Source organism: Bombyx mori, chromosome 21 (assembly GCF_030269925.1).
Source record: "Bombyx mori chromosome 21, ASM3026992v2".
Lineage (NCBI taxonomy): Eukaryota > Metazoa > Arthropoda > Insecta > Lepidoptera > Bombycidae > Bombyx > Bombyx mori.
The window spans coordinates 12,664,150-12,685,515 of record NC_085127.1 but is presented as its reverse complement, the minus strand read 5'-3'; the positions used below and the strand labels follow the sequence as shown (position 1 = coordinate 12,685,515).

Sequence of the window (21,366 nt, the reverse complement as noted above, 5' to 3'; positions counted from 1 at the left end):
CCACTAGCAGATATATAGGCAAACGACAAAAACAATTTTTTGCCACGGCTATAAACGAGTTAACAGTTATTCCAACACAAGTGAGACTTCAAACTCATTTATCTGTGGTAACTCTAACTCAGATGACGCGAGAATTTATTTTAGGGATGTGTTACACAAATTTGATACAGTAGAAACTTACTTAGTAGGTACTCTTGAATCGTCCCTACTGTTCTCTGTTAATTATAAATTGCAAAATCTCGAATTAAAAGCTACGTTAATCATCAATCATTATTCAAGGACGTTGTCCTGTAGTGACAAAAACTTGCACGCACACTCGCATCACCACACTTTTTAATATATATATTTTAATGCTTAGGTAGGTGGACGAGCTCACGGCCCACCTGGTGTTAAATGGTTAGATAGACTTCTACAACGTAAATACCGCCACCCTTAGAATAATTATTCTAAGCCGCCACCCTCCTTGAGACGTGAGTTCTATGGTCTCAGTATAGTTACAACGGCTGCTCCGCCCTTCAAGCCAAAACGCATTACTGCATCACGGCAGAAATAGGCAGGGTAGTGGTAGCTACCCGTGTGTAAAATGTACACGAGTGCTAGTGACAGCGACTATTGTCAATGTCATGGGTGATTGTTGTGTATACTGCAGTATATCGCAATATTACCACCCCTGAATCCATTCCAAATGAAAAGTCAAATAAGATTATTCGTATTACAGACAACAGCAGAATCATTGCGTGCAATAAATACTTTTAAGGCTTTCATAACGAGCGACAAGACGTAAGTTCTATCTAATAACTATTCGGTTAACTTATAAAAGGAACCCATGTTTTATATTAATCTAGCGGACCCGACAGACGTTGTCCTGTGAATGCATGCAGATACACAAAAATTCATTCAAATCGGTCCAGCCGTTTAGGAGTGCGGGTAAATTAACCCACAGAAACATTCCACTGAGTTTCTCGCCGGATCTTCTCAGTGGGTCGCGTTTCCGATCCGGTGGAAGATTCTGCGAAGCACTGCTCTTGCTAGGGTTCGTGTGAGCGTCGTCGTCAGATTAGAGCCCCGTGAGCTCACCTACTTGTTAGGGTTACGCTGAAATGACCTCTCAAGGCCATCAGCTTAGCTAGGAAAAAAATAATAATAAATAAAATACTGTCCACAAATTTCCACGAATTGTTGTCACAATAGTCATACCCCGCGTGTCACAGTGAGGGTGGATCTAGGAATGCGGCTGGTCCGGTCCGACGCACGGAGATGCAATACGGTGTTTTATAACAAAAACCGCGCTTCCATGGCACTTAGAATAAGGAATACTCTTCTAAATAAAACATGCCTACATGCGTACAACAAACATTTAAATAATTTTATTTTCTTTTATTGATATACACTCCCTTTACACTGAAAACACCATTTTTTTTTAAATTTGAGATTTTAAACTCGTTTTTAGAGTTTTACGCTGCATATTTTTCAATGTTACCTTTTTTTTTAAACCGTTATCAATCGTTGTTTGTGCTTATAATTTTCTTTCATTGATATACACTCCCTTTACACTGAAAACACAAATGTTTTTTTTAAATTTCAGATTTTAGACTTGTTTTGTTTAGAATTTTACGCTGCATTATTTTTCAATTTTTCTTTTATTAACATGAAGACGTTGTAAACCGTTTTTTGTATTTATAATTGAGATGACATTTATCACACATTGATCCCATATGTCATACTAACCCCGTATTATAAATTTGTTAGTGACCTACACATGAAAACCGTCATATATTAACTACTATTACTTATCAATCCGACTACATTGGTATCATAAAAGATATATTAATAAATAAATAACTAGAAACAAATCACGCACGGTCATCCGTCCTCAAATTAGAATTCCTTTTGTTAGGGATACCACTAACTGACATACTTATAAACGTTTAAATATATACAAATATATTTAATAAACAATCAAACAAAGAGCAAACAAACCTATACATCACACGAATGTTTGCCCGATGTGAGAATCGAACCCACGACCCTCGGCGCAATAGTCAAGTGTGCTAACTACTGCACCACCGAGTAAATCCTAATTCTGAAACCCTAATATTTTTCTCGGTTTATCGGAAATAATTAAAACTACTTTTACGTGATATCACCTAACCACAAAAACTGTAAATTATTGGAAATGTAGGAAATCACTACATAGTATAAAACAAAGTAACGTCTTAACGGCCGTCTGGTATAGTGGTAAGTGACTTGGTCACTACACAGGGGGGTCTCGGGTTCGAATCCCGCCAAGGGTAGATATTTGTATGATAAATATAAATGTCTTTTCCAGGGTTATGGATGTCTATTAAATATATGTATGTGTATAATAAAAATCTTACATATTTATATCCGTTATCTGGTACCTGTAACACAAGTTCTTTACGAACTTATCACGGGACCAGTTAACGTGGCGTGATTGTTAGCAAATATTTATTTCTTTATTTATTAAAAAAAAAACTCGCTTTCTCTGTCCCTATATCCCTATGTATGCTTAAATCTTTAAAACTACGCAACGGATTTTGATGCGGTTTTTTTTAACAGATAGAGTGATTGAAGAGGAAGGTTTATATGTATAATAACATCCATTAAATAGTGGAGAAATCAATAATAAATTACAGTTCCCGAAGCGAAGCGAGGGAGGGTCGCTAGTATAATAATAAACGGAAAGGGTAAAAAAACGCGACACAAAACCGTAAAAGTACTTTTAATTATACGAGTATATGAGATCTTTCGAAGTAAGGGACAGAATATTTTTATTAGCTCCAATTTGATTCGCTGTTTATTATATGTATTACGACGACAACATGAATATCTTAAAATGAAGATAAACGACCAATAAAATAGTGATAAGAATTATTTTGTTTATATTTCAGTAACAACTATCACAATTTTTACATAGATAGTGAACAACATTTGTTCCAAGCAGTTGTGGAGTTTTATATACATATATTTTATTACTGTTCGTTTTCAAATCGACAATATGTAAGTGGATTAATTACATTACTAACTTATTTAGGTACTGATTTTTCTTGATATAGCGCATTGAGGGCTCAATGCATAACAACTGTCTGTCTATCAATTTAACTGTCTGTAGCTTTGACGAGTTACTCTGGCTTCTATTTAGCTCACGGGTGTCAGCCTGAAAGAGTTTCCTGACATCTGCTTAGCAAGAGCGGTGCTTCGCTGAACCTACCACAGGATCGGAACTGCGACCTACTAAAATGATCGGCCTAGAGAGTCAGTGGATCTTTTATCGCAGAGTGCTAGTACAGTCAGAGAACATTGCCTAACTGGTCTCCGGCATATCCCTTAGTCTCTTACGACACTCAAGAGTACAATCGTTCTAGGCCAGACACAGCCAATTTCCCACCATATTCTATGTAAAGGCAGCGGCTTGGCTCTGCCCCTGGCATTGCTGAAGTCCAGGGGGGACGGTAACCACTCACCATCAGGTGGGCCGTATGCTCGTCTGCCTACAAGGGCAATAAAAAAATATATATGCGTATGTTTAGAAAACTAGGTTATGCACAAAATTTACAACTCTATCATGTGTGTCCATGACATTTTAATATTGTTCCGGCAGTAAAAAACCGACGCAGAATTGATCCTAAATGAAAATGTTTAATGTTGTCGTAATTTAATCTAAATAGATTTAAACTGATATTTCCTCTCACAATCAACATGTCGTTCGATATTCGAAGCAATTTGCACCTAAATTGGTTTAATGAAAAGGTTAAAAAATTATAGGATTCTTGTTTTTTTTTAGGTTTTTGTAAGTAATTTTCAACATGCAGCAACATTTGTTTTTCGCATTGGAAAATACGATATGAGATTAGTGAAGAGTATGGCAAAACTTTTATCAATGTTGAATACATTTTAATATGTTAACCTAAACATCATCATTCTCCTGCCCTCTCCCAGTCATTAGGGGGCGGCGCAACATGTTTTTTCCTTTCATACTCCTCTATCATATACCTACCTACCATTTCTTAGCTCACTCTCCTCTTACATAATATATATATCGTATTTCACGCAATCCATCAATTTCTTCTTAAGTCTACCTCTTCCTCTAAATTCTTCCACACTTATAGTTAACATAAACAATTGGTTTTCATTACTTGCCTTTTTGCTTTTACTTATATGGATTGTGCACACGACGTATAGATGCACCTGGTTTTAAGAAACTCGTCATAAGATCTAACGTAGAAGTCTCAGTAGCATACAACTGTCAATTTCAGACTAGATCGCACCACACACTTCGCGCCAAAATGGTGGACTGGTGGTACGAATTAGCGTGGGCTATACGCCTTATATAAATGAATATAATATAAATGAATTTTATTGTTACGAAATTAGTAATTTAAAGATATTTCGTCAATGATAAGTGAACGATAATACAACGAGGTCAAGGTATCGTTGTATTAATAATTCAAGATCATGTCAATGTTGCATTTCTGTTATGATAATATTAAGACTGAAATGCAAAGTTTATTTGCTATTTCAATCATAGAAGACGGCGCTGAAATGCTATAACAGGTTCCCGACGGAGCAATGCTCTTCCGTATTACCTGGAACTCTGTTTATCCGAAGCGCGTTACCAGAAACCATACTTGGACATACAGTCCAACATTGGAACGAAATCTCCCATACAGTTTCCTGAGCACTAACATGGTCTTCTTAAATCGAGATTTGCTAAGCTTTCTCAGGCACGCAAGGCACGCGACGGCTTGTCTTTTTCTCTATGATTGTGAACTTCTGTAAGCGAACATGATCAATCCCTATCAAGTGGACCGTAACGTTGTCGTATTGCTAAGGCACTAAACAAAATATTGTGTTTTTTAACCTCTAAAATATAAACATCACAAGAAACATCTTTAAAGAATCCACGAATATTTATTTATCGCATGACTGCGGTACTAAGAAAGATATTGGCGCCAGTTCAGAAGATTGACGGTAGTTGGTATGTCCGAAAAAACAAAGATGTGAAGGAACTTTTGGTTGTGTCAAATATTCTGGGGGAGCTGAATGCGCGGATTGGGGAGAACCGGGTTCTGAAGCGGGTGTACGCGGGTATCCCAGAAGTACCGAGTGTCTCATCTACAACAGGAAAGTTGCCCGATATAATAATCAGCTACTCCTCAATTAATTCTATACTAGTAATAGTACTTAATAGTAGGCAGCGGCTTGGCTCTGCCTCCGGCATTGCGTCCATGAGCGACGGTGGCCACTTACCATCAGGTGGGCCGTATGCTCGTCTGCCTACAAAGGCAATAAAAAAAACTGATTTGATATCAAGTTTAACGTCTATGTGAAATCAAAGCAAAATTCATTCAAAATCTTTTGTTCCAGATGGACGTTATCGTAATAGGCTGCGGCGCGGCCGGTGTCGCAGCTTTAAGGAAACTCCATGACGCTGGTCTGCGAGTCCTCGGCTTGGAGGCAGCGGACAGAATCGGGGGTCGAATATGCACTATTGAATACGGTGACAGTACCCTGGATATCGGAGCTGCATGGTATGCGTCTATCAGTAAAAATCTTGCAAATTCATGACTTGTTTCCCGAATCATCGTCATTTTGACTTTCTACCTTGATTTCTCGTTAAATTATTTTCAACTAGTGGTAAAGATTAAAAGCATACGATATTAAGATTGTCAGTATTTGTCCGCTGATGATGAACATTTGTAATAGACAACAACTTGAGCAATCAAGACACGGTTAGTTTACTTCGAGTATTACCTATTGGTGTTTGGGACGTTTAAGTTGCTACCACTGACCTAACTAATATACTATATATTAATACGTGAAGCAAAAACTTTGTATCGCTTTTTACGAAAATTGCGCGGACGGAGGAGTATGAAATTTTCCACACTTATAGAGAATATAGAGAAAAAGTGTACAATGCTAATATATTTTTAAAATAATGCATAAAAGATACATTAAATCAATAAAGAAAACATTACACACACTACATACCATGTATTTGACGCACACACGCATGCATACCTACTATTTATTGTCAAACTTTTGTTCTTGACGTCTGTTGTCAAATTGAGAATAGATTAAATATTGTTTGTCTTCATTAATATTTTTTTATAGTGTAGCCTTGGCGAAATTTCTGATTATAGAAGTATAAAATACAATCATAATAGTGTACAAACTTACAATTCCAATTATTATAGTCGAATTTCGACTACTACGGGACCACTAGTACTATTTATGCCGCCAAGCATTTGTGTATTTCAAATCGAAGAGCGACCATGTTAAGGTTATTGAGATTTTCACCTCCTTAATCAAGATGAGCGGTGAAATTTCCTTAACGATGTCTAAGGACTCTGATTACCGCTTTACACACAGAGGAAACTCACCTGCGCGATAGTAAAATGTTTAGTTTCAATCTTACGAGATATATTTTTCATTCAAACACGATAATTTCTTTCAGGTGTCATGGCGAAAAAGACAATATAGTGTTTGAACTAGCAGAGCCGCTAGGTCTACTTGGTAGACCAGACCCTCACGATAGCTGGTATGTACTATCCAATGGAGATCTGGCACCTGATGCGACATGCAAGGAAATACTTGCAAATATAGACGAAGAAGTATGTAAGAGTCACAAGAATAATGTACAGTCCATTTCGCAGTTTGTTAGGAATGCGTAAGTGTATATTTTAAATTCGTATTAAAAAGATAACGAGACTAATTTTCTAGGTTGCCTTGGGTTTTGACTGTAACCCAGCTGAACATGCTTTCACTTAATTTTCGCACCGGTCTTTAAGTTCCTCTAATTTCTAAAAACTTCAAGAAAGCTGACTTAGGTAGTTTAGCATCACTTGAAGGTGAGATGGCTAATAACACCCAATCGTTTTAGAGTAAACACTAAAGAAACATTTAAGCAATTTCCGAGATTAACCCGGAGTCTTTTAGAAGTATACGAAAGGAACAACCATTTAGGAGGTCAAGATGATCCTCAGCATGGCAAGAGCCTGAAGGGACTGGACGAACACTGGCCTTGTGAGGGGGAATTCTTGCTGAACTGGAGGGGGAGAGGTTATAAGACCTTACTGGACGTTTTGTTGGTAAGACACTATATTAAGAGTTGCTTATTTTACGCGTAGATTTCGCGTTTTGTCGTGCTTGAAAATACTTTAACGGTGACGACGATGACGAATAATCTTTTTCTGTTCTGTAGCGGAAAATCTTTGGGTCCGACAAAATAATTATTATCTTAACAGTCGTAACAAGCGAGCAATTCGTAATTTGGTTCTTGAACGTGTTCACGTGCGGACTCGCAAGAGGTCCTACCACCAGTAATTACGCAAATTATAATTTTGAGTATTTGATCTTTATTACACGATGCTATACCTTCACCGTGGAAGTCAATCGTGAACATTTGTTAAATACGTATTTCATTAGAAAAAATGGTACTTGCAAGCGGGATTCGAACACCGTTGCATCCCTAGATACGAATGCGCCAGACGCCTTATCCTTTAGGCCACGACGACTTCAATGTCAAGTTATGATTCCAGAACAAATATCCAGACCCCAACGAAGCGATTCCCGTACAAATACTACTGAACAAACACGTGGAATGTATAAGATGGGGCACGAGCCAGCCTTCGCACCAAATAAGCCCGCTTGTGCAAGTGAAGTGTACCGATGGAAGCTTGTACGCTGCGAAAAGCGTTATTGTAACATTACCCTTAGCAGTACTGAAAGAGACGTAAGTGTAATATCGAATACTTATTATTTGAAGTTAATTTTTTGATAGGCAATAAAACGGTTGTCTGGAAGAGATAGTTCTTAGCGGTAAGACCGCCTATTGTACAACTATTTCGGCTTGTTGACTGTTTTTTTTAAAAATAAACAAATAAAATTAAATCCGTGTGTGTGTCAAATACATGGTAGGATGTGTAATTTCTTTTTTATTGATTTAATACATTTTTAATGCATAATTTAAAAAAAGTTGCATTCTGCACTCCTCTATATTCTCTAAGTGTATTTCATACCCCTCCGTCCGCGCAATTTTCGTAAAAAAGGGTACAAAGTTTTTACTTAATATATAGATAATTTTCTAATTTAAGTAGGTACGTATAGAAATAATTTTAAAACAATTTTAGCTGCTAAAATGACATTATTGTAATATCAACGGTATCTGTGAGTGTATTATCGGCAAAACGTATCACTGATTTGTCGTGAAAACTATCATCCTCTCCTTTCAGACACGCTCAGCTCTTCAGCCCACCATTACCCCAAGACAAAATAAACTCAATCAACAGTTTGCATTATTGCGTGCTCGATAAAATCTACATAGAATTCACCACACCGTGGTGGCCAAAATCAGCCGGGAAATTCGTAATACTTTGGCAAGAAGAAGACAAGGCTAAATTCACCAAAGAAGAACATTGGATAACCGAAATATATGGCTTAGACCCTGTACAGCATCAGCCGAATGTGCTGCTTGCCTGGATTTATGGGAAAGGCGCTGAAGCTATGGAGAAAGTCAGCTTCGATGACCTGAAGGCTGGAATTGATAAATTACTGAGTATATTTAAGAAGAAATTCCCTGTTACCCCCGTTAAATCTGTTTTGAGGTAAGCAAATGTAGTAGATATAGCAACCACAATTATATCCAATGTATGTATGTATTCTAAGATTTAATTGCCCCTCCATTTTCATTTCATTATTTCCGTTCCGAATTATATATATCGAGGAGTGAATGAGTACCTATTTCGATTTAAGAGACATTTTGCAACTTTACAGAAGACCCAATTAGGGTTAAAATTTTGATAAAACTTCATAATTGGGCATAAACATAACATAATTGAACTGCAATTAAAAACATCGAATTCTTGATGCTAATACCAAATCAAAGGGAACTTTAATTACAAAAATAAATGTCGTGTATTAAGCGGAATGTAGCGTATTAAGCGAAATGTCGCTTAAAAGGGCATTTCAACCCTCGATATGTAGTTTTAATTATATCCGCCATGATCTAAGTATTTCTCACTACCTACGTTGGTACGATGGTTAAGTTATTTTACCTCGTCAAACAAGCAATGTCATATCGTGCGTCAGGTCACGTTGTGTCTATAGTCTCATAAATTTATGAAAGACTTCGTCTGAGAATCTACACCGATAAAGTTTCACTAAAAGTTCTCTACCGCATTCGTGGTCATGCAGTATGTGAAGCATAACTCTCTTAATACATAAAAAAAGAGCTTAAACATTATTCCTTGAAATAACACTTCACGAGTGCTCACAAAAAGGAGAGCATTAGCCGTTTTTGGCAGCGGCTTGGCTCTGCCCCTGGCATTGCTGACGTCCATGAGCGACGGTAACCACTCACCATCAGGTGGGCCGTGTGCTCGTCTGCCTAGATAGGCAGACGAGCACACGCCCTATAGGCAATAAAAAAAAAGTCTTTAAACAGCACTTTGGGCAATACTTCAATTAAAAATACCTTATCTTAATTCCTAATACACCCTATCGTTCCTAGGAGACAGTAATTATTTCCTTTTATACTTACGCATCGTTTCTAGAACTTATCTTTTAATAATTCAAGGTCACAGTGGGCGTCAAATTTACTAGCGAGAAGCGCGTACGCGTACCGCTGTGTTGCCACTGAAGAAAACGGCGCTAGTGCGACAACACTGAGCGAGCCTATCTACCACGGCAATGGGTTGCCGTTAGTTTGCTTTGCCGGAGAAGCTACGTCGTATCACAGACACTCAGCTGTACATGGAGCGGTCGAGTCAGGATTCAGAGAGGCTCAACGACTTATGGATAGCTTCGGGAAGACAAACGTCAAACCTAACCAAAAATAAATAATAGTTTAAAAAAACTAACCAATTACGCTTTTATAGAAAATCCAACTAAAAAATAGAAAATAAATCTTAATAAATTTGAATTAAAAATAGTCTAAGAAAAAAATATTTTATTGTAAAAATTTATTTATTTTTAATTTTTTAGTTGAATTTAAATTTTTTCAATATTTTTTTATATTGTATTGTCACCGGTCCTTAATAAGTATACCAAGTTTCGAGTTAATCCGACGTTTTGAAGGGGGTCAAAATCATGTTCAAAGATTCAGTTACAAACATACATACGTCTGAAGCTAATAAAAAGCGTATCCAAGACACATGTCAGATGAAAAATATTTAATTAAATAACATTATATTCTGACTATTCTACTATAGCTATATCAATAACATTTGATTGTAGAAATTTGATAAATGGTCACTAGCAGGAACTATGAGAATGACAAAAGGATAATTACAGGGCCGCCATCTTTTGAAAACTATTTATGTTCTATAAAAAAAAAAAAAGATTATATAAGAAATTTAAAAAATGGTATCATTACAAAACAATATCTACAGATTTCAGATGAATAAACGTTTTTTTCATATTCGTTATTTCCTACTAATGTTGCTGCGTACATGTGGCAGTTAAATTCGGTTTAGCTTCCCGCCAATCTACTATCGTGTTTGGCTTGAGATTGGCAGAGCAAGATAGGAATTAAAGGTTCAAGCTAGTAAATAAAATGAAAATGTCATGGAACTGATAATCGGTTTGTGATTATCACTAGATCTGAGAAAAACATTTTGCCAAAACTACTTAAGCGCCATCTATCGTATGTTGATGGAACCATAACTAAACTTCCTCGAAGTACCAAAAAGTTTTAACGCAACAAAACACGTGACAACGTCTGGCACAGAAAAATAAATAAAAACACATAGTTTTTTATTTGTATATTTAAGATGATAGTAAAAGTATTTTGTTTTTAATAAATTTTAAAATACAATGTTTATAAGAAATACACAAAATCACTAAACTAGAATTACGCTTAAATTTATTAACATAGGTATGGCGTGCCTATGAGCTGGCAATGTAAGTTCGGGAACGGGCGAGTGTGCAGACCGTTAAAACATAACTAACACGCCATAATATTTAACGACAATTTATTTATAAAAACCAATGCGAAAATGCTATACATTTCTTGAGATTATCAAAATATTTAAAGATTAGAAAATTCACACTCAACGAGCCACGAAACCACGGCGAAGGAAGTGACAGATATTCTCAAGTAGTAGTAGTTTTATTTTTCCAAATGGAAAGGCACTAATCTTTTATATATATATTTTTTATGAAATATGACATTATGAAATGAAATGAAATGGAATAAAATGAGATGAGATTATATGATATGGGATATTTTTATGAAAAATGATAATATGGAGTGAAATGAAATGAAGAATTTGAGACATTAATCAACTGGGATGAAATTAAATAAAATGAGATGAGATATGATATGGGATATTTTTATGAAAAATGATAATATGGAGTGAAATGAAATGAAGAATTTGAGACATTAATCAACTGGGATGAAATTAAATTAAATGAGATGATATGGAATGAAATATAATCTCAGTAAAATGGTGGTCGTTTACTGAGATTTTTTCAGTGGACTTTTTGGAGGATCCCGAGAAGTTACGTCCAACGGCTTTGTTTCATTTTTCCACATTTGTGCGCTTTCACAGATACTAAACAGCTAATAAGCCACCGTTATTACACATTTAAATCTGAAGAAACACTAAATAGACAAAATAAAACAAATCGCACAACTTCACACCTCACGTTACCGCCAAAAAGTCCCAGATATTCTCAATAAACTTGACATTACGTAAGGCTTATGCCTTTTAGCTTATACAGCCAATTTATACTTATAATGGAATGAATAGAACAAATAATATTTCCATCAAAATTAACATTGTTAGGAAGTAGTTTTTAATGAACTTTGATTTTATCCACACATGCAAAAATGATATAGTTGCACAAACTCCAGCCGGCGATCCCATGTTAATAATACAATAAAATATGTACTTATTACATTGCCTGTTATTTAAACATGATGCATTAAAACATTAACCATTGTAAAATACATTTGAGATCTGATGACTATAGTCTTCTTTTTTTTTTACTATCTAAGCTGATGTTCTTGAGTGACCATATCAGCGTAACCTTAACTAGTAGGTGAGCTCACGGGGCTCAAACCTGACGACGATGCTAACACGAACCCTAGCAAGAGCCGTGCTTCGCAGAATCTACCACCGGATCGGAAACGCGATCCACTGAGAAGATCCGCCGAGAAACTCAGTGGGCTGTATAGTCTCCGATAACCACTTAACATTAGAGAAGCCGTGAGATCGTTCACCCATCTAAACAATAAAAAACACTATAGGTTAAATAATATATATATTTCAGATCTGAGTCGACTATTATCAAAGCCGGCAATGTGACTTTTGGACAATTATTGGTAAATCAGAAAAACGAATTATTGACTTAGTCTTCCATTGGCAGTCACAAAACTCTTCTGAACGACATCTTAGATAAATAACAGGTTAAGTATTAACCTTTATTTAATGCAGGTTTTGAACCGTATTCTTTGAAGGAGACGATTATATTCAAATCAATCTGTATTGACATATCAATAACATTTTTTTGTCCTAATGCACAGATTGCCACCTTTGATAATAGACGACTCATATGGAACAAAAATATTTGACTTAATATAATAAAAAAATATTTATTAAATCGTTCATGTAATTATTAAAGTAAATTCTTTTATAGACTTGTTTCTGAGCAACATGCATAGAAAAAAAAACATAGTTAACTTATTTTCACTGAACTCCCAACTTGTAACACTTCGGTACAGCGATACTAAAGCACATCACTGGTGGTAGGACGTCTTGTGAGTCTGCACGGGTAGATACCACCACTCTGCTTAGTTCTGTCGTGAAGCAGTAATGCGTTTCGGATTGAAGGATGAGGCAGCCGTTGTAACTATATTGAGATCTTAGAACTCATATCTCAAGATGGGTGGCGGCATGTAAATGTCCATGGGCTCCGGTAACCACTTAACACCAGCTGTGAGTTAGTCCACCCATTTAAGCAAAAAAATATATCTTCAAATGACTTGTGATTCGATAAGCTCTGATTTAATAACGTTCCCTTTATCGTCCACATCGCACATCGTGATCTCCACCAGGCCGCTGTCTCTGGACTCCTCGACCCCCCCATGCCCCCCCTCACCCTCGCCCCCAAGCAGCATTATTTCGAAGCGCCTCGGCGTGTCGAAAGTCGGTTCCGCGACCTGTTTCAGTTTGAAATCTAAGTTTTCGTTCAGGGATTGTTTCGGGCCGCTGTCCCGGGCGAAGATCTTGTTGGAAACTTCCAGAACCTCGTAACGGGTCGTGGTCAGACGGTACACGCCGTCCTCGCTCTTCTGATACCTGTGAGGTGGGATAATTAAATATTTTATTTTCATTACTGGTGGTAGGACCTCTTGTGAGTCCGCACGGGTACCAACACCCTGCCTATTTCTGCCGTGAAGCAGTAATGCGTTTCGTTTCAGGAAGTGGGACAGTCACAATATTGGTAATGATATTGACATTATGCTCTGGCAACCAATTAACAACAGGAAAAGGCAGTTTAAGCAATTTAAAAAAATCACATCCTACCCTCCAGACCAGAACATACAATGTCATCAAACAGACTATTACTGCCACTAACCTACCAAATAAAACGAATATTAAAATCGATAATTTAATCGGATTTACTGATCGCTTTTGACGTCAACTTTTTTTACAACATCCGATTTTGATCAAAGGTATATTTCCGTCTAAATCAATCTCTATCTGCGGAAACTACATAAAAATACCCGTAGAGTAGTACGGGAGTTCCGCGTGAATAAACAAACCTACAGACAAACGATAATTCTAAAACTCGCCAGTCTATATTCTATAAAAAAAAATTTTTTTTTATTGCTTAGATGTGTGGACGAGCTCACAGTCCACCTGGTGTTAAGTGGTTACTAGAGCCAATAGACATCTACAACGTAAATGCGTCACACACCTTGAGATATAAGTTCTAAGGTCCCAGTATAGTTACAACGACCCCACCCTTCAAACCGAAACGCATTACTGCTTCACGGCAGAAATAGGCAGGGTGGTAGTGCCTACACGTGCGGACCCACAAGAGGTCCTACCACCAGTAATTCTTCCTATTTCTCAAGTATTACTCTTCCTATAGCTTATTAATTCTGTTCGGTACAGACACACCGGGTTGTACCGTTGTGGTTCATGCACCGCAGCGCGGCTGAGGCCGTACCTGAACCGGCTGTGTCCGTAGGGCCACTGCACGCCGTGCACCTTCACCAGGTGTGACGTGAGGGTGTTTCCTCTGGCGAACACCTTCATCTTATCCTCTGGGCACATGTGGCAGGCGTATTTCCTGGGAATCTTCTTCTTCTTCTTCTTCGTGGTTATGATGGAATTGTCGCTCAGATCCGAGTCCCTGTCGCTTTCGCGGTCAGACTTCTTCTTGTTGCGTTTCTTGTCGTGTATCATCAAATGCTTCTGGAGATCGTTCTTTGTGACGGCCCTAAAAATGTATTTATGTATGTATTTGAAGGTAAATGCCAGAATTGACGGTGCATTTTGGGATATCGATCTTTCAATTATACACAATATCGAGGGCTGTAAGGGTATTTGGGTTTAAGCGACATTAAAATTATAATTTGCGTAATAACTGGTGGTAGGACCTCTTGTAAGTCCGCACGGCTAGGTACCACAGCCCTGCCTATTTCTGCCAGGAAGCAGTAATGCGTTTGGATATATTTTCCAAATTTTTAAACATAATTTGCTGTCAACCGCAAAGTCGCTTAAGCCAAATATCTTTTCACCTTTCGATATATAGGCTGTTTTTTATTTTATTGCTTAGATGGGTGGACGAGCACACAGCCCATCTGTTGTTAAATAGTTACTGGAGCCCATAGGCATCTGCAACGTAAATGTACTGCTTCACGGCAGTAATAGGTGGGGTGGTGGTACCCACCCGCGCGGACTCACAAGAGGTCCTACCACCGGTAGCGGCGGGTACCTGTAGGCGCAGCGCGTGCAGGCGTGGTGCGGCGCGCGCGGCAGGTGCCGGTAGCGCACGTGCTGCGCGAGCGCGGCGGGCGAGGTGGCCGTCATGTCGCAGAGCGCGCACACGTGCGCCGACACGTGCTGGCGGGCATGCTCGTTCAGCAGGTACTCGGTCGCGCACGGTATGCCGCACATCGTGCACTTGAACGGTGACTCTGGATCCACGTTCTGGAAAACGAAAATAACAGTACTACACTCAGTAGATACCTGACTAAAAAATTTAACTAACAAAAAAAAAACTGTTTTTTTTTTTATTGCCCTTGGAGGCATACGAGCATACGGCTCACCTGATGCTGAGTGGTTACCGTCGCCCATGGACTTCAGCAATGCCAAGGGCAGAGCCAAGCCGTTGCCTACCTGTATGACTTTACAGTCTATGTTATAAATTAACATGAATCAATTTGTGGACTTTTTGGTAGGAACACGAGGAGTGAAGTTGTGTGATTTGTTTATATTTTTGTATTTAGTATTTCTTCAGGTTTAAATGTGTAATAGCGATGGTTTATTAACTGTTTGGTATCTGTGAAAGTGCACAAATGTGGGAAAATGAAACAAAGCCGCTAAACGTTACTTCTCGGGATCCTCCAAAACGTCCACTGAAAAAATCTCAGTAAACACGGATCATATCGCACGTGTAAATACCACTCTGTTGATCACCCGTAGTGCGAAGCTCTTGTGTTTCGGTTCAGGGAGTGGAACAGTCACAAGATCGGTAATGACATTGACATTATGCTCTGGCAAGCAAATTAACACCAGGAAAAGCAGTCTAAGCTAATTTTTTTAAGGAATTTTATAACCTGGTAACTAAGACCTTTAATCATCTTCATTTCATTTCACTTCACTTCATATTATCATTTTTCATAAATTTATGAATATAAATTGAAATAAGTCATGACTTAAAGGTCTTAGTTACCAGGTCATAAAATCCCTTAAAAAAAATTAATCAATTTATATAGGTTTTAAAATTAAATGATCTCTCAAGGCATGTGTAGCTAAATAATTTGTTATACATGTACTTTGTTGAAGTGGCATTACGAGCAAGTGGAAATATTGTCCATTAACCAATTCAGAGCAGTACGACAAGCACGAAAATCTATCGATTTATTCACGACAAAGGAATAACATGTTATAAAAATCAATTTTTTTTAATATGTAGTTTGGTAGACAGCTTGGGTAGGTGCTTATTACTGTTGCGAAGCAGTAATGCGTTTCGGTTTAAAGAATGGTGTAACTATTGTACTATGAAAACTGAGACTTAAAACTCATCATTCAAGGCATTTACGTAATTGTTTATGGACTCCCTCCTAACTTAACACCAGGCTGGCCATGAGCTTGTCCACTCATCTAAGCAATTGAAAAAATTGTAATATTATCTAACATTGTGCAGGTTGAATTATGCACTCAAGTTTTTTTTTCATGTTTTTAACTCATCAAGAATCCACATTATTACTAACCTGCCTCCTCAAATGATCACGCAGTTTCCTATTATTAGCAAAGTGCTGACCGCAATGATAACAAGCGATCAGCCTCTCACCGGTGTGCGAGCGAACATGAGCACCGAGCAGTGCCTTTGTTGTGAACCAAGCACCGCAACCGGCCCACGAACATAGAAACTTCTCAGAGTAGTTCACATGTAGTTTTGCATGATCAAATAAGATCTGTAACAGTTTCAATATAGGACGAAAGGATCTTAATCATGTACAGTGTTTGATCTCACAGAGATGATCTTCAGTCTTCTTTTTAATACACTGCAACCATATTACTTGCAATTGCTTTGGCATTGTTTATTTCCATGATCAATGGTAACCACTTACCATCTACTGTTCTCTATGCTACTGTCCTCATAATTTTACTGGTGGTAGGACCTCTTGTGAATCCGCACGGGTAGGTACCACCGCCCTGCCTATTTCTGTCGTGAAGCAGTAATGCGTTTCGGTTTGAAGGGTGGGGCAGCCGTTGTAACTATACTGAGACCTTAGAACTTATATCTCAAGGTGGGTGGCACATTTACGTTGTGGATGTCTATGGGCTCCAGTAACCACTTAACACCAGGTGGGCTGTGAGCTCTTCCACCCATTTAAGCAATAAAAAAATGCTTCCAGCTTCCACCAGCTGTTTATTGTCTTGTACAATTCTACTGCAAAGCAATAATACATTTGTGTGTCAGCCTCACAAGAATAGAACCTTTAAATCTGCTCCCTCAGTGTCATAAAAAGCATCCTTCATAGAATAGGCAGCGTTTTATAACATGGCACCCCACATGCTCAGCATAGTGATTATGGCTTTTTCTTCTTTGTCGTTTCCTCATTACTGAGGGTCGTGACCACCTTGGTCCAGTTTTATGGCAACCCCCAATTAATTCTGAGTTCAAGATTATTATTTTTTCCTACCTAATCTGATAGCCTTGAGAGGCTATTTCAGCATAACCTTGTTTTTTTTTCCTACTTAATCTGATAGCCTTGAGAGGCTATTTCAGCGTAACTTTAACTAGTGGGTAAGCTCACGGGATCAGACCGGAGTGATGCTAACACTGACCCTATCAAGAGCAGTGCTTCGCAGAATCTACCACCGGATCGGAAACGCGACCCACTGACAAGACCCAGCGAGAAACTCAGTGGGCTGTGTGTGTATGGGTTATATGAATTTGATAGGTATTATTTAAATTAAATCAAGACTGCCTTAAAGTACAGATTATCACTACGGGTTTCATGAGCCCCAGTACTCACTTAACACCAGTGCAAGCCTGTCCTTGTTAATCAAACCATTATTTTTGTTATATTTTCGTAACACACCTGTATTGAGTTAAACTTTCTATTGCAGTCAGTCCACATGCAAATATGTTCATTAGGTAAATTAGGTAACTGATTTCTTTTAGTGGAGTTCTTCTTGCATCTTTCCAGTTTTAATGTAGCTCTACCATTGAGGCCGATCGCCAGCAACTTCCCATGATAAGCATGGTAATTTAAATGCCGAAACATCTCATTATAATCCTTTGTTTTGTGACCACAAACATCCCAAAGACAAGAATACATTACTGAAATATAAACACAACAATATGGTTATTAAGTCTTATTAAGAATCGAGTATGCTTTATTGTATACCAATATAAACACAAATGCAAAACATTTGACCGTTGTCTGGAGGAGCTACCAATTCCAGACAACAATTGAGTGAACAAAATTCATATAAAAAAAAAACTAAATTACAAAATTTAATAAGAAGTCTGATGTAACTAGATATAGCAGTTAGGTGTAACCTTTTTTTTTGCCCTATCTAGAATTGCTTGCTCTCTGAAACATGCATAAATAAGGACTTTCAAGTGGCATATGGGAGTCAAGCCCATTCAACATCTGAGTCGTCTATTATCAAACGTGGCAATCTGTGCATTTGGACAAATAAATGTTATTGATATGTCAATTCAGATTGATTTGAATATAATCGTCTCCTTCAAAGAATACGGTTCAAAACCTGCATTAAATAAAGGTTAATACTTAACCTGTTATTTATCTAAGATGTCGTTCAGAAGAGTTTAGTGACTGCCAATGGAATACAAAGTCAATAATTCGTCTTTCTGATTTACCAATAATTGTCCAAAGTCACATTGCCGGCTTTGATAATAGTCGACTCATCTATATCTTTGTATCATAATTTTAGTCCACCAGTAGGTATTACGATTTTGCCATAGAGCATACATGCATTCCACTTGAAGATAATTGAGACTTCATTCTTATATCTCAAGGTGGCCACAGTACACATGTTTTGGCATCTTATGGGCTCCACTTTTGAGTAACTGCTTAATTCAGCTAAAAACTACACTTATCAATCATACCACTTTGACTAACCAGTTTCTTCCTTATCTATTATTTGAATCACATCAGAGAAATGAGCGATGACGTGTTTCTGATATGATTCATAATTATTGGTTAATAATTTGCATCCCTGCCACTCACAAGCCAAGCTCAGTTTGGAAATTCGTAAAAATTTTGTAGTCTGAAACAAATAATTTTCAAATAATAAAAAAATTGAAATGAATCTTTATTTATACTTTTCATAAGTAAAGCAATAGTATGAAGCAAATAGAGTTACAGTTTGAAGTGTGAAGCAGCCATTGTATTTAGAACTGAGACTTAGGACTCATGTCAAAAGGTGGTTAGGGGCATTTATGTTGCTGCTATCTATAGGCTTTAGTAACCACTTAACACCACTGTTAGCTCATTCAACTTACTAAGCAATAAAAACACAATCCAATTTTAACACAACAACCCAAGAAAAGTTTTCAAAGGTTGTGATGTAGAAAATCTGAAGACAGTAAGCTGTCTTACAGAGCATGTAGGCGAGCAATGCAGTGATAAAATGGCGATGATGTTATTTTCAACTATTTTTCAAAGCACTTCCCATGGTACAGAATTTTTTTACTGGTGGTAGGACCTCTTTTGAGTCCGCACAGGTAGGTACCACCACCCTGCCTATTTCTGCCGTGAAGCAGTAATGCGTTTCGAATTGAAGGGTGGGGCTGCCGTTGTAACTATACTGAGACCTTAGAACTTATATCTCAAAGTGCGTGGCGCATTTACGTTGTAGATGTCTATAGGCTCCAGTAACCACTTAACAGCAGGTGGGCTGTGAGCTCTGCCACCCATAGAGGCAACAAAATAAATAAAGCACACAAAATAGGGAGATTAAAATTTTCTCCATGCACCTAGTTTCAATAGAAAACGATGCAAACTTTATATTCAATTAATATTTTTCATAGCATTTCGGTGCATAATAAATGAAGCTCACCACAGTCTTTGGTTTAATGACAGATTCGTTAACACCGTCTGGAATGGTATCTTCTGTGTCCAGATTTGAAAATTCGGGTTTTTCAAATTTATTCGTCTGAACGAATAGGACATCATTCTTTGACTGTAAAACCTTCTTGTTTGATGGACTGTTCTGATGCTTTAACCATTGCATACACCGCAAAGAACTTGCGAGTTTAGGGTTTAATTTAATTTTGTGTTGAATTTCCACATTTTTTTTAACTGACATGATGATTATTTACTCCAATATACGTTATTTTCAAAAGATACCTAAGGAAGTTGGTAAGCAATAATCATTATAATATTGAGATATGCGGATTCGCAACCAAATCACTCAACTTTCTTTAAGCGCTGGACTATAATAGTTGAAAATTAATTAATATGTATTCAATTGTATTCACGAAATATAAAATAAACCACAAGTAGAAATCATTTTTTTTAAGAGATTTTATGACCTGGTAACTGAGATCTTTAAGTCATGTCTTATTTTAATCTATATTCTTAATTTTATGAAAAATGTTATTATGGAGTGAAATGATGAAAATGATTAATTTGAGACATTAATCAACTAGGATGAAATTAAATGAGATGATATGAGATGAAATCTAATCTCAGTAAAATGGTGGTCATTTACTAAGATTACAAGTAGAAATCATAGAAATGGCAGTCATAGATTATACACTTATTATATTTAAGGTAGTAGTAGTAGTTTTATTCTTCTAAATGGAAACCTTAAATTTTTTTTTTTAAATATGAAATATGGTATTATGAAATGAAGCTGATTAATTTATTATGAAACATGGCATGGCATGGCATGAAATTAAATGAAATGAAATGAGATGAGGTGATATGATATAGGATGACATTTTCCCACATTTGTGCACTTTTACAGATACTAAACAGTTGATAAACCACCGTTACTAGACATTTAAACCTGAAGAAACACAAAATAGACAAATTAAAACAAAACACACAACTTCACTCCTCGCGTTTCCGCCAAAAAGTCTAACAAAAATAAAATCTAGAATCAGTGATACCAGCTTTCTTAATAAATTTGGAAAAAACCACACTCGACATTTTACTACATAAAATTTTATTGGAACAATATTACAATTTTATCGATACAAACAATACAACAAAAATTTATTGGAATATTTTAATTCACAAAAAAATTATGAAAAAACTAGGCCAAACTTTACACAAATTCAAACAAAACATAATCAAATGTAGCCCATCTATTAATTATACAGCTTTGCCCCCACAGTTGGCTCATGATTTATGTCATGTCATCTTAATTCCACTCAAAATTTTTGGATGGGAAAAGTATGTGGGTACGTTAAACGACGTTTGTCGGGCCAAGCTCCTTCAGTGCCTTTTCATTTTCCTCACTAGGTGCTCACAGATGATAATCAGATCAATACGCAATTAAAGCTGAAGAAACAATAAAATCATAATTATACACTTAAACTAGTTAACTCAAAACACTTCTCACTAAAAACCGTGTGGTGTTGTCTTAGCTCACTTAATTTATTCCTTATTATTAA

The 21,366-nt window shown here is 37.1% G+C and overlaps 2 protein-coding genes across 2 annotated transcripts; one reads left to right on the top strand and one right to left on the bottom strand.

Moving 5' to 3' along the window:
* Nucleotides 1–2,891: 2,891 nt before the first annotated feature.
* Nucleotides 2,892–10,441, top strand: LOC101736057 (spermine oxidase). The gene is made up of 7 exons (XM_012693416.4): nucleotides 2,892–3,021; nucleotides 5,389–5,552; nucleotides 6,479–6,691; nucleotides 6,905–7,112; nucleotides 7,563–7,756; nucleotides 8,256–8,627; nucleotides 9,599–10,441. Exons 2-7 carry the CDS (start codon nucleotides 5,389–5,391, stop codon nucleotides 9,858–9,860), a joined length of 1,413 nt encoding a protein of 470 aa, XP_012548870.1. The 5' UTR covers nucleotides 2,892–3,021; the 3' UTR covers nucleotides 9,861–10,441.
* Nucleotides 10,442–12,599: 2,158 nt separating this feature from the next.
* LOC101735932 (histone H4 transcription factor) lies at nucleotides 12,600–20,255 on the bottom strand. The gene is made up of 7 exons (XM_004929676.5): nucleotides 19,803–20,255; nucleotides 18,863–19,010; nucleotides 17,813–18,054; nucleotides 16,475–16,678; nucleotides 14,974–15,188; nucleotides 14,203–14,475; nucleotides 12,600–13,325 (listed from the first exon to the last, which is right to left on the bottom strand). The coding sequence occupies exons 1-7, from the start codon at nucleotides 20,049–20,051 to the stop codon at nucleotides 13,001–13,003; spliced, it is 1,656 nt and encodes a 551-aa protein (XP_004929733.2). The 5' UTR covers nucleotides 20,052–20,255; the 3' UTR covers nucleotides 12,600–13,000.
* Nucleotides 20,256–21,366: the final 1,111 nt, after the last annotated feature.

What these genes read in the sequence shown, in the direction of transcription:
- LOC101736057 (XM_012693416.4), top strand. Translation starts at nt 5,389, where the DNA reads ATGGACGTTATCGTAATAGGCTGCGGCGCGGCCGGTGTCGCAGCTTTA. An exon ending in TCGCAGTTTGTTAGGAATGC is followed by an intron (nt 6,692 to 6,904) that starts GTAAGTGTATAT and finishes CAATCGTTTTAG; the next exon opens with AGTAAACACTAAAGAAACAT. An exon ending in CCTTACTGGACGTTTTGTTG is followed by an intron (nt 7,113 to 7,562) that starts GTAAGACACTAT and finishes TTATGATTCCAG; the next exon opens with AACAAATATCCAGACCCCAA.
- LOC101735932 (XM_004929676.5), bottom strand. Translation starts at nt 20,051, where the DNA reads ATGTCAGTTAAAAAAAATGTGGAAATTCAACACAAAATTAAATTAAAC. An exon ending in GAAAGTTTAACTCAATACAG is followed by an intron (nt 16,679 to 17,812) that starts GTGTGTTACGAA and finishes AAACTGTTACAG; the next exon opens with ATCTTATTTGATCATGCAAA. An exon ending in TACGGACACAGCCGGTTCAG is followed by an intron (nt 13,326 to 14,202) that starts GTACGGCCTCAG and finishes CCCACCTCACAG; the next exon opens with GTATCAGAAGAGCGAGGACG.